This window comes from Thalassophryne amazonica, chromosome 6 (genome assembly GCF_902500255.1).
Source record: "Thalassophryne amazonica chromosome 6, fThaAma1.1, whole genome shotgun sequence".
Classification (NCBI taxonomy): domain Eukaryota; kingdom Metazoa; phylum Chordata; class Actinopteri; order Batrachoidiformes; family Batrachoididae; genus Thalassophryne; species Thalassophryne amazonica.
Genome location: NC_047108.1, coordinates 120206457 through 120220400, shown reverse-complemented (window position 1 = coordinate 120220400; position 13944 = coordinate 120206457). Strand labels below are relative to the sequence as shown.

The 13944-nt window shown below is 41.3% G+C and overlaps 1 protein-coding gene across 2 annotated transcripts in view; it reads left to right on the top strand.

Annotated features, from left to right (window-relative positions):
- The window catches only part of pik3cd (phosphatidylinositol-4,5-bisphosphate 3-kinase, catalytic subunit delta), a 58702-nt gene that overhangs the window by 40972 nt on the left and 3786 nt on the right, over positions 1-13944 (top strand). For both annotated transcript variants that reach the window (XM_034173277.1, XM_034173276.1), the window contains exons 17-22: positions 118-227; positions 7878-7956; positions 8052-8219; positions 10206-10329; positions 11772-11917; positions 11997-12129. In XM_034173277.1, the coding sequence (XP_034029168.1) occupies positions 118-227; positions 7878-7956; positions 8052-8219; positions 10206-10329; positions 11772-11917; positions 11997-12129 (760 nt within the window). The remainder of the gene's footprint in view (positions 1-117; positions 228-7877; positions 7957-8051; positions 8220-10205; positions 10330-11771; positions 11918-11996; positions 12130-13944) is intronic.

Sequence of the window (13944 nt, the reverse complement as noted above, 5' to 3'; positions counted from 1 at the left end):
AATATTGGCTTTTGGTCTGTTTGCACTAAACAGAAAAATGTCCCGATCGTAATAAATATTTAGCATATCCATTTAATGTAACTCTCGTGTTGATCGTAACCATGTTTGCCATTGCAGCTCAGATAAGTGCAGGTACATGAACTCTAAGATGAAACCTCTCTGGCTGATGTATAAGAGTTCGTGGATTCAAGGCGACATGGTGGGCATCATCTTCAAAAATGGAGACGGTGAGTTTCAGAACTAGAAAAAAAAGGTCACCATTATACAGCATGAATGAGCATAACCGCACAATGACATGATTTTGTTAAGAGGTAAATGCATGACATTTTCTGTAGTACTTTTCCATCTGATGTACCATAGGTGCTCAAAGTACTTTACAGTGATACTTCACATTCACACACCAATGTCATGCTTCTGCCATGCATCGTGCACAACTGAGGGCACCATAGCAATTTTCATTTCAGATCAGAAAATTGAATATACTAGTTTAGTGTACCTGTGAGGATGAAGATGGTAAGGGCTGTGAAACATGTGAAATTTGATGTCAAATCATTGCCCGCTGGCTGACCTTGACAGGGCAACTCCAAAATCCACCTAAATGTGTGGTACAGTTGCTTCAGAATGGGTTGAAAATCAAATTTCTTGACTTTTGTCAACAAACAGACAGGCAGATAAGACTGGAGCGTACCTATACATACAGTGAGGAAAATAAGTATTTGAACACAAATCAAATCAAATCAAATCAATTTCATTTATATAGCGCCAAATCACAACAAACATTTGCCCCAAGGTGCTTCATATTGCAAGGCAAAGCCATACAATAATTACAGAAAAACCCCAACGGTCAAAACGACTCCCTGTGAGCAAGCACTTGGCGACAGTGGGAAGGAAAAACTCCCTTTTAACAGGAAGAAACCTCCAGCAGAACCAGGCTCAGGGAGGGGCAGTCTTCTGCTGGGACTGGTTGGGGCTGAGGGAGAGAACCAGGAAAAAGACATGCTGTGGAGGGGAGCAGAGATCAATCACTAATGATTAAATGCAGAGTGGTGCATACAGAGCAAAAAGAGAAAGAAACACTCAGTGCATCATGGGAACCCCCCAGCAGTCTAAGTGTATAGCAGCATAACTAAGGGATGATTCAGGGTCACCTGATCCAGCCCTAACTATAAGCTTTAGCAAAAAAGGAAAGTTTTAAGCCTAATCTTAAAAGTAGAGAGGGTGTCTGTCTCCCTGATCTGAATTGGGAGCTGGTTCCAGAGGAGAGGAGCCTGAAAGCTGAAGGCTCTGCCTCCCATTCTACTCTTACAAACCCTAGGAACTACAAGTAAGCCTGCAGTCTGAGAGCGAAGCGCTCTATTGGGGTGATATGGTACTATGAGGTCCCTAAGATAAGATGGGACCTGATTATTCAAAACCTTATAAGTAAGAAGAAGAATTTTAAATTCTATTCTAGAATTAACAGGAAGCCAATGAAGAGAGGCCAATATGGGTGAGATATGCTCTCTCCTTCTAGTCCCTGTCAGTACTCTAGCTGCAGCATTTTGAATTAACTGAAGGCAATGCTGTCTAATAATACTGCCTAAGGGAAGCATGTATAAAGTGAATAAAATTGGTCCTAGCACAGAACCTTGTGGAACTCCATAATTAACCTTAGTCTGTGAAGAAGAGTCCCCATTTACATGAACAAATTGTAATCTATTAGATAAATATGATTCAAACCACCGCAGCGCAGTGGCTATAAAAGTACATAGCCAACTAATAAAGACAGATTGATCATATTTAAGATCAAAGCATTAATTAATGGTAGGGCTTCCTTGAGCAGCCTGGTAGGAATGGGGTCTAATAGACATGTTGATGGTTTGGAGGAAGTAACTAATGAAAATATCTCAGACAGAACAATCGGAGAGAAAGAGTCTAACCAAATACCAGCATCACTGAAAGCAGCCAAAGAGAACGATATGTCTTTGGGATGGTTATGAGTAATTTTTTCTCTAATAGTTAAAATTTTATTAGCAAAGAAAGTCATGAAGTCATTACTAGTTAAAGTTAAAGGAATACTCGGCTCAATAGAGCTCTGACTCTTTGTCAGCCTGGCTACAGTGCTGAAAAGAAACCTGGGGTTGTTCTTATTTTCTTCAATTAGTGATGAGTAGTAAGATGTCCTAGCTTTACGGTGGGCTTTTTTTTATAGAGCAACAGACTCTTTTTCCAGGCTAAGTGAAGATCTTCTAAATTAGTGATACGCCATTTCCTCTCCAACTTACGGGTTATCTGCTTTAAGCTGCGAGTTTGTGAGTTATACCACGGAGTCAGGCACTTCTGATTTAAAGCTCTCTTTTTCAGAGGAGCTACAGCATCCAAAGTTGTCCTCAATGAGGATATAAAACTATTGACTAGATAATCTATCTCACTCACTGAGTTTAGGTAGCTACTCTGTGTTGTGTGGGCCGCTGAAGAGGAGGTACTGCTGGCCCACCACCACCAGAGGGCGCCCTGTCTGGAGTGCGGGCTCCAGGCACCAGGGGGCACTGCCGCCTCACAGGAGCAGCCAGGGTGACAGCTGTCACCCATCACCTGAGACGAGACAGCTGATATCAATCAACAGGGAGGTATATCAGCAGGACGTCATCTCCACCTCATTGCCGAGATATCGCTCTACCAAGGAGGTAACGTATCCAGCCAAACTGATCATCTTTTGACCATTAAATACTTTTTGCCTTTACACAGAAAGAGAAAAGACAGCAGGAGACTGTATTTTGGATAAGTACTCACATTCCTGCACTCACCTGTAATTTCCTGACAAGAGGTGGAGGTGGTGTTTCCACCCTGTGTGTTGCTGGGTGCAGCCGCACCCACACCTGACTGTTTCTGTTCCTTGCCAGCAGTACCGGATCCGACGAGCGGAGGCAGTGGCCACCTGGGGTTCCGGACTTGGCGGCTCCAGTATTCCCGGGGTTCGGTGGCAGAGGAGATCGGGTGGTTCCGGTTCGACTCGGACAGACGTCTCCTATCGTCGAGCCTGCCCACACGACACCTTTGGAATTTGGTTACTGCTGTATTTGTAATCTGTTGTGTTTGTTGTGTGAATTCACAACAGTAAAAATTTGTGATTTGACTTTCTCCATTGTCCGTTCATTTGCGCCCCCTGTTGTGGGTCCGTGTTCCTACACTTTCCCAACACTCTGCCCTGTGTTGGTATATGGCATTGGAGAACATAAAGAAGGAGTCATATCCTTAAACCTAGTTACAGCGCTTTCTGAAAGACTTCTACTGTAATGAAACTTATTCCCCACTGCTGGGTAGTCCATCAGAGTAAATGTAAATGTTATTAAGAAATGATCAAACAGAAGGGGGTTTTCAGGGAATACTGTTAAGTCTTCAATTTCCATACCATAAGTCAGAACAAGATCTAAGGTATGATTAAAGTGGTGGGTGGACTCATTTACATTTTGAGCAAAGCCAATCGAGTCTAACAATAGATTAAATGCAGTGTTGAGGCTGTCATTCTCAGCATCTGTGTGGATGTTAAAATCACCCACTATAATTATCTTATCTGAGCTAAGCATTAAGTCAGACAAAAGGTCCGAAAATTCACAGAGAAACTCACAGTAACGACCAGGAGGACGATAGATAACAACAAATAAAACTGGTTTTTGGGACTTCCAATTTGGATGGACAAGACTAAGAGACAAGCTTTCAAATGAATTAAAGCTCTGTCTGGGTTTTTGATTAATTAATAAGCTGGAGTGGAAGATTGCTGCTAATCCTCCGCCTCGGCCCGTGCTATGAGCGTTCTGGCAGTTAGTGTGACTCAGGGGTGTTGACTCATTTAAACTAACATGTTCATCCTGCTGTAACCAGGTTTCTGTAAGGCAGAATAAATCAATATGTTGATCAATTATTATATAATTTACTAACAGGGACTTAGAAGAGAGAGATCTAATGTTTAATAGACCACATTTAACTGTTTTAGTCTGTGGTGCAGTTGAAGGTGCTATATTATTTTTTTCTTTTTTAATTTTTATGCTTAAATAGATTTTTACTGGTTATTGGTGGTCTGGGAGCAGGCACCGTCTCTATGGGGATGGGGTAATGAGGGGATGGCAGGGGGGAGAGAAGCTGCAGAGAGTTGTGTAAGACTACAACTCTGCTTCCTGGTCCCAACCCTGGATAGTCACGGTTTGGAGGATTTAAGAAAATTGGCCAGATTTCTAGAAATGAGAGCTGCTCCATCCAAAGTGGGATGGATGGATGCCGTCTCTCCTAACAAGACCAGGTTTTCCCCAGAAGTTTTGCCAATTATCTATGAAGCCCACCTCATTTTTTTGGACACCACTCAGACAGCCAGCAATTCAAGGAGAACATGCGGCTAAACATGTCACTCCCGGTCTGATTGGGGAGGGGCCCAGAGAAAACTACAGAGTCCGACATTGTTTTTGCAAAGTTACACACCGATTCAATATTAATTTTAGTGACCTCCGATTGGCGTAACCATGTGTCATTACTGCCGACGTGAATTACATCTTACCAAATTTACGCTTAGCCTTAGCCAGCAGTTTCAAATTTCCTTCAATATCGCCTGCTCTGGCCCCCGGAAAACAATTGCCTATGGTTGCTGGTGTCGCTAACTTCACATTTCTCAAAACAGAGTCGCCAATAACCAGAGTTTGATCCTCGGCGGGTGTGTCGCCGAGTGGGGAAAAATGGTTAGAGATGTGAATGAGTTGGCGGTGTACACGGGGCTTCTGTTTAGGACTACGCTTCCTCCTCACAGTCACCCAGTCGGCCTGCTTTCCCGGCTGCTCGGGATCTGCCGGGAGGGACAGGCAAGCACCTTGGTAGAAGACAACAACTGTTATGATTATTTATTAGAAAGTGGAAGAAACACAAGATGACTGTCAATCTCCCTCGGTCTGGGATTCCATGCAAGAGCTCACTTTGTGGGGTAAGGATGATTCTGAGAAAGCTCAGAACTACACAGGAGGACCTGGTCAATAACCTGAAGAGAGCTGGGACCACAGTCACAAAGATTACGTTTGTAACACATGATGCTGTCATGGTTTAAAATCCTACAGGGCAGCAAGGTCCCCCTGCTCCATCCAGCACATGTCCAGGCCCGTTTGAAGTTCACCAGTGACCATCTGGATGATCCAGAGGAGGCATGGGAGAAGATCATGTGGTCAGATGAGACCAAAATAGAGCTTTTTGGAAACAACTCCACTTACCATGTTTAGAGGATGAGAACAACCCCAAGAAAACCATCCCAACCGTGAAGCATGGGGGTGGAAACATCATACTCTGGGGGTGCTCTTCTGCAAAGGGGACAGGACGACTGCACTGTATTGAAGGGAGGATGGATGGGGTCATGTATTGCGAGATTTTGGCAAACAACCTCCTTCCCTCAGTAAGAGCATTGAAGATGGGCCATGGCTGGGTCTTCCAGCATGACAATGACCCCAAACACACAGCCAGGGCAACAAAGGAGGGGCTCCGTAAGAAGCATTTCAAGGTCCTGGAGTGGTCTGGCCAGTCTCCAGACCTGAACTCAATAGAAAATCTTTGGAGGGAGCTGAAACTCCAAACCTGAAAGATTTGGAGAAGATCTGTATGGAGGAGTGGACCAAAATCCCTGATGCAGTGTGTGAAAACCTGGTGAAAAACTACAGGAAACGTTTGACCTCAGTAATTACAAACAACGGCTACTGTACCAAATATTAACATTGATTTTCACAGGTGTTCAAATACTTATTTGCAGCAGTAACATACAAATAAATTATTTAAAAAATCATACATTGTGATTTCCAGATTTTTTTTTTAGATTATGTCTCTCACAGTGGGCATGCACCTAAGGTGAAAATTCCAGACCCCTCCATGATTTCTAAGTGGGAGAACTTGCAAAATCGCAGGGTGTTCAAATACTTATTTTCCTCACTGTATGTGTGCCAGGTTTGGTGCAAATTGCAGCCAATAACTTAATAGAGGAGGAGTTTCTTAAAAAGGCCTGAAAGTTCAGCTACAATTTTTTACAAAGGTAAATCTGAGATGCAAGCCTAGATTCTGGGTTGTCTCGGTGTCTTGGTGGCTTTCCTCACTCTTCTCCTTCTTGCACAGTCGCTCAGTTTTTGAGAACTGTCTACTCCACACAGATTTACCACAGAGTGCCATACTGTTTGTATTTCTACATAACTGATGTAAATAAAGTTCAAGACATATTCAGTGACTTGAAAATGTTCATGTATCCATGCCCTGACTCGTCTGAAGAAAACTGGCAATAACACTGATTATTTACTGGTATTATACCAAAGCGTTCCATTACTTATGCAACCCATCATCTTGGCTTTTATATTTTTAATTAATATTTTATTTATTTTTATATTTTTTAATCAAGTTGTAGCACTTTTCTTTTAGTTTGAGTTAAAGGATGATAATTTTTGAATTTTTTTATTTTTCTGTTTGAAATGGCATAAACAAATTTAAATGTGTGAAATGCCAACTGTTTCAATACTTCTGGAGGGTACTGTATGGTAATTTGATCTCAGCTCAGTAATTTTAGGGACCCACCTACAAATGTATGTCAAAGTTTGGGTCTATGTTTGCTTATCTGACCTTTCAACCAACACTGTTGGGTTTGGTTTACTTTAACAAATTCTAAAAGCTGTACACTGCACTCACAAACACTACACGGTGCCAGAAGAATAGCAGCAATAAATAATACATTTTCTGAACACTTAACTCCAAGCAGAAATAGTATAAAGGTTTAACTTTAAACACAAAGGTGACACTGGAGGAAGAGTTAAAATGTGCTTAAATGCCTAAAATGTGCTTAAAATGTGTTAAAAATGCCTAAAATGTGCTTAAAATGTGCATCAAATTTGGCACACATATTCTAAATTAACAAATGCTTATTTTCAGATATAGAACTCTCCTGGAGCTGACCTCTAATGAGCTACAGGGGTCTATAAAAAATTAAACTGGGGTTAAAATTTTATAATGCTCCAATCATGTTGAAAACTATACCACATTATTTGTCTGATCATAATAATTCCAAAAAGGTATAGTTTGGACTATCTATGACTGAATGTTCTGGAGTTATGAAGTAAAAACAGCAAAAATGGTGACAAAGGTCAGTTTCAGTTTGTACAAGGGTCAAAACTTAAAGTTGCTACAATTTTGGTAAAAAAAAAAAAAAAAGTGATGCAAATTATTGGTTAAGTTAATAGTATTTTAAAAAGGAATAGTTTGCACCGTCTGTTATCCTTAGTTATCATGTTATGGGGTAACATACTATGTCACATCATAGACTCCAATGGATGTCAAAATTGTTTGACCTTTACTTTGTAGACCAAGCATTCAGCACAGTCAAACTATTCAATTTTAATCCCTTTTATTCAACCAATAATCTGCAATCACTTTTTTTTACCAAACTTGGAGCAACTTTAACTTTTGACCCCTGTACAAACTGAAATTAACCTTTGTCACCATTTTTGCTGTTTTTACTTCATAACTCCAGAACATTCAGTCATAGATAGTCCAAACTATGCCTTTTTGGAATTGTTATGATCAGACAAATAATGTGGTATAGTTTTCAATATGATTGGAACGTTTTAAAATTTTGACCCCCGTGTAATTTTTTAGTGACCCCTCTATCTCATTAGAGGTCAGCTCCAGGATGGTTCCATGAAAATAAACATTAGTTAATTTAGAATATGTGTCCCAGATTTGAAGCTTTTGTCACAAAATGCACAATCGCTATGAAAATTGTAATTAAGCTGCTCCACTAGAAGGTTAAAAGGTCAACAAGTAGCAAGGGTGAAAGTCAGCCTAAAGCTTGCTGACTGACAGGGGATTTGTTTTTACTATTGTCTCTTTATCTCCAGATCTTCGCCAAGACATGTTGACCCTGCAGATGATCCATCTCATGGAAAATTTATGGAAGAAAGAAGGGCTGGATCTCAGGTACGAGCTGCTGTTTGCTGCAGGTGTTAAATCTTAGCAATGTATATTCAACACCTGCTCTGGAACAATCTGATGAGTTCTTCCTGGACATGCAGGATGATCCCATATGGTTGTTTGTCAACTGGGAACAAGATGGGCCTCATCGAAGTCGTGAAGAACTCAGACACCATCGCCAATATCCAACGCAATAACAGTAACAGTGCTGCCACCGCTGCCTTCAACAAGGACGCCCTGCTCAACTGGCTCAAATCCAAGAACCCTGAGTGAGTATGAAGATCACTGGTCATTTGTAAGGGCACTCATTGCAAGGCTCAAGACTCAGGACTCTCTCTGTATAATGATATTTGTCTGGTGATGGGTTTCCGGCCCTGATAGGGAGAGTCGGAAGAGAAAGGAGCACCCTGCTTTGTGTCTATATATGGCGCTTGGCATGGGATGTGTATGGTCTACACTGGAGCTTTGAACCCCAGAATGGGTTTATGGGATGTGGAGCACTTTTTTGGTTGTTTTTGAACACCTTTAGGGTTGGGGTTGGAATTGGGAGTGTTTTATTTTCAGTAACTGATCTGGCATTGATGCATTCCCCAAACTGACTGGTGTGGTCAGGACTGTGTTCTTTCAATTTGTACCTTCAGACACTCGACTATATATGGTTGCTTAGTTACAACATTTCTATCAACTAGATGTTCTGATAATTCTGTATTGTTTTATTTCATTAGTTTGGCTAAAACAGTTGGTCCCTCAATGAGACTGGTCTCCTTGTGGATTTGTTGTATCATCAAAAACAAGTCAAGGTCTTGGAGCATGCACTGATACTTGCATAGTATAAGGGTGGGTTACAGTTTGCTCATGTGTGTCAGCTTTGGGGTGACCTCTGTTGTAGTTTGGCACTGTATAAATAAACTGAATAGGACTGGTATTTATTATGAGTCCATCTCTAACTATAAGAGCAGGTGTGGATGATGAGCTGTGGTGAGGGAGCTGGATTCCCAACATGTAGACTTGGGTTTTGAACCTCATGCACGCTACCTGTCCTGTGTCCCGAGACAAGATGCTTCAGTTTGCATCATCTTAGTCTACCCAATTGTAAATGGTTTCTGACCTTGGCTGGGGAAGTAACCTGATGTCGGCGTGGCGTCCCATCTATGGGGAGTTGTAGACTCTCATCCTCTTCACGCTACGAAATCCGGAGAGAAGCACCAGGTCTAACATGTCTCAGGGCCTATATAGGACTCCAGTGGAATATTGAGTTCATCAAGGGCAGCGCTGTGGTTCAGTGGTTGGTACTCTTGCCTCACGCAAGAAGGTTAACACACATACTTTTAGTGTGGGGTTTGCATTTTCTCCTGTCTTAGCGTGGGTTTCCTCCCCATTACATTAATATCACATTAGTGCCATGCTGCTTCCCTGCCCTTGACCCAGGCAGTGTGTGTATAGGTCTGGAGTTTGTCCCTGGATGCTGGACTGTGGCTGCCCACTGGTCCTAGTAGCTGGACTGTGTCTAAGAATATTTAACCATAATAATTAGATTGGTTACATGCAGAGGACCAAATTCATATATGTAGTACAGTGAGAATAAAGCCTTCCTGAATTGTTACCACTTCATTCAGTGTGTGTGCCCCCCCACCCAATTGAAATTAGCTTCCACTGCCTACGTGCAATGCTTCAGATATCCCTGGGTAGAAAAAAAAAAAAGAAATTTCAGTTAAAATCTGAAAGTTTCCACATTATTCCAGACCATAATGAATTCCATGGAAATGTGCATCAAAGATAATTGTTTTATTGAAATTTAGTATTTCAGGAACTTTCAGATTAAAACGCTGTAGTTTTGATTGCATGTTTGAGCACCAGCAGCTGAAACATGTGCGGGCGGTTTTTGCAGACAGCATAAACTAGAGCCTCTGCAAGATCAAGTCAGAGTAGAGTTTTGTTTTAATTAAGTGCTCGACTGTCTGAAGGTCTGATAAAAACTTAAAGCTTTTAGAAGAAGAAACGTTTTTCAGTAAACCTTTGTGTAAGTCATGTTGGCACAATCAGCCCATCCTGAAGGTCTCTGGAACAGAACAGCAGGTTGAGGAACTTAAAATGCTGGAGCGCCCTTAATGTTCCATACAGACTGCACATCTACACCTCAACAGTCAATCATTGATTGTCTTTGTGTGTATTTCTCATAAGAGTGAGGACATTCTGCCCCATGACTGTGACACATGACTAAGTGTACTGTGCTGTGCTTTATTGTTTGCCTGCAGGGATAAACTTGATCAAGCGATCGAGGAGTTCACACTGTCCTGTGCTGGCTACTGTGTAGCTACTTACGTCCTGGGCATCGGAGATCGTCACAATGACAACATCATGATCAGGGAAACTGGACAGGTGGGGCTCACGCATGAAATTACTGCAATACCCAAATGAGCCAGATGGGGGTGATAAAGTATATAATGATTTACACCAGGCACAATACAATAGTCGTTGCACATGGGGGGTTTAATGACTCCTAGATGTGGATCCAGGAGTACTAAATATGTTTTCCAAGGATTACAAACACATATCATAGAAGAGAGGACTATTGGCCATAGAGGAGACGGGTGCATGGGCGCAATTTGGTGGGGGATAGGGGGACATGTCCCCCCCACCTTTTCAACCAGGGGGGACAGAATATGGTATTCCCCCCTACCTTCTGACATATATGTGTGTACTTGAAACATGGTATGCCAGTCTTATGTGCAAACCATGTCACAATAGTATCTTTGTTTCTGCAAGTTTGTATTTTTAGCAGCATTGACTTGTTTACAACACCTGTTTCTTGTTTGTCATATTCAGAATTTTCTGGGACTGCATTTGCCCAGATTTGAAACCAAAAATAGTTGCCTCTAGGGACTAGTGTCTACACATAAGTATCAATGGACCATATGCTAATTTACTGAATTCTGAAAGTTAGAAAAGGAAATCAGAAAAGCTATCTGGGACCTCAGAAAGCCCATCTGCAATTATTGCTTGATCTCCAAAATCAGTCTATGCAAGTGAAATTATGTTCAGTATGAGTGCTGTCATTAGAGCCACTTCAAAAATTAAATTCATGATAAGTAATTTATCCTAAACTTATGATCTGTTGTTTTTTCAAACTTATGCAAAAACAAATCTTGAGAAAAAAAAATACAGTATGCGATAGTTAATAATTATTAAGAGCCTGTTCTTTCATATTTATGAATACATTTTACCACATTGCAGTTGTTTTTTTTTAATGAAAGCTCAACCTATCATTCTTTTTGAGTTCTACACATGTGGTGATACCTTATTTACGCCAGGATGTTAATAAAAATCAATGCTGGCTAGTCTCAGAATAAAGTACTTATATCCACAGTTTCAAATTGCATAAGTCAAATGGTGTCCACTTTATGGTCTTCTCAAAACATTAAAATTACTGTTCTGGATGCTCAGAATGCATCTGAGCTTATCTAGAAACCGTTGGCTTCAAGGGGCCTAAAGCGGCCCCCAGACCCCCGGCCTATGGGCTTCGGCCCTGCTGGCCTAGCACTTTGTCCCCCCCAATTTCTAGATCTAAATTGTGCCCTTGAACGTGTGCTAGTTTGGATTTCTGCTTTGGGTAACTCTTCCCTAGTCTGATTTTTGCCAAGTTCAACCTCACGAAGACCTTTACTCTGCATTATTTCAGTATAATTTTGTCACATGATATTCCTTGTAATTTTAAGGGAAGTCTGTATTCTCAAGAACCTCTAAAAATTCCTTTTGGAAATGGCTTTCTGTTCTGTGGGCTGTGACATAATTAAAATTTTATTTCAACCTTTGATCTGCAGCTATTCCACATTGACTTTGGGCATTTCCTGGGAAATTTCAAGCGGAAGCTCGGGATCAACAGGGAGCGGGTGCCTTTTATTTTGACTTATGACTTTGTCCATGTGATCCAGCAAGGAAGGACAAACAACAGTGAGAAGTTTGAGAGGTATAATGCTTTTGCATCGCGAGAACATTATCAGGTTATATTTTTGTAATGAATGTTTTTGCATCCATCCATGATTCAGGTTCAGGGAGTGCTGCGAACGCGCCTATAAGATCTTGTGTCGGAACGGAACGCTGTTTGTCAACCTCTTTGCAATGATGAAGGCAGCAGGACTGCCTGAGCTAACGTCCTTCAAAGACATTCAGTATCTAAAGGTGAGGAAACGTGACAGTGACAACTGGAGCTGGATAATAGAAATATCACAGGATTTACTTTGCGTTGCATTGGTTACTTGGATTGGTGTTGGGATTCCAATATGCAGACATGGGTTCGATTCCCAGTCATGATACCTATCTGCACCTTTGCACAAGACATTTCATCTGTATTGTGTCAGTCCACCCAGCTGTAAACGGGTACTGGCCTTGGCTGGAGAAGTAACATGCGTTGGACTTGCGGCCCATCCAGGGGCAGTTGTAGACCCTCATCTGCTTCAAGATACAGACTCTGGGGATAATCACTGGCACCAAAGAGCCCTCAGGGCCGATATAGCTTTTAACTCATTATAATAGAAAACACTTATATTATTCTATTCCTGGTGATCTTGAGCATGAGTGAGCAACATTTTTTTCTAATTTAGGAAAATTTTCCACCTGTGTGATGAAGTATCACAATTTACCAGTTATCATTATTATTATTATTATCATTATTGCTGTTATTACTGGCATGTTCCCCATGGGGTCCATGGGCTCTAGATTGGGTAGTGTTTATAAAATAGGTAGCTGACATATTTTAATGGTGGTAATAAATTAAGCAAACCAAAATGGGTTGGAATGGAGTGTGAGTCCGGAATGTTTTTAGAAGAGGAACTCAACCCCCTTTTTTCATGTTAATTATGTAAATTTTTAATGTTAATTTACTGTCAATGTATTTATAAATTGTTTAGGTTATTTTTTATCATATACGCACTATTATTATTATATTTTATTTTATTATTACTTTTATTTTGTCATTTGATTTTTAAATAGACCACAGTGGAAATACGTGTTTTCACTTTCTTGTGTCATCCATGTATTTTGAACATATTTACAAGTATATTAAACTTACTAAATAAAATCTTACACGCACATACTCACGCTGTTAATATAAAGATGATTTACCGCCTCCTGCTGGAATGGCATGTGAATGTAGAATATACGAGGTCTGTCCATAAAGTAACTGTCCTTTTTATTTTTTTCAAAAAATATATTGATTTGATTCATATGTTTTTACATCAGCCAAGCTTGAACCCTCGTGCGCATGCGTGAGTTTTTCCACGTCTGTCGGTTATGTCATTCGCCTGTGAGCACACCTTGTGGGAGGAGTGGTCCAGCCCCCTCGTCGGATTTTCATTGTCAGGAAATGGCGGAATGATTTGGGCTTTTTTTCCATCAGAATTTTTTCAGAAACTGTTAGAGACAAGCAGCTGGAAACCATTCGAAAAATTTATCTGGCTTTCGGTGAAAATTTTACGGGCTTCACAGAGAATAAGGAGTGTTACTACAGCTTTAAGGATGCCCCACAATGGCGCACGGTGCGCTGCACTCCGAGCGGTCATTGAGAGGCAGAAAACACCACATCATTTCTAAACGGATCGCTGTGTGGAACCGGGACCGTCGTGAGCAATTTCTCTGGTTATCACAAGAGCTGGACATCAGCCATTTTCCGGCAGATTTCACTTTTAACAAGAGATTTTGTCATGGAAAGCCACGCGGAGGCTTCGCGCGTCAGGACCGATTCGCTGATCGAGCGAGACGAAGGAACACCTCCATTTTGGTGTGCCAGGGGACAAGTTGGGACATGCCTATCTCGGCTTTCAATGCTTACCAGCCCAGTGAGTATAAGAGAAATTGTGGAGAGCTGGGCATGTCCCAACTTGTCCTCTAACACTCCGAAACGGAGGTGTTCCTTTGTCTCGCTCGATCAGCGAATCGGTCGTGACGCACGAAGCCTCCGCGTGGCTTTCCATAACAAAATCTCTTGTTAAAAGTGAC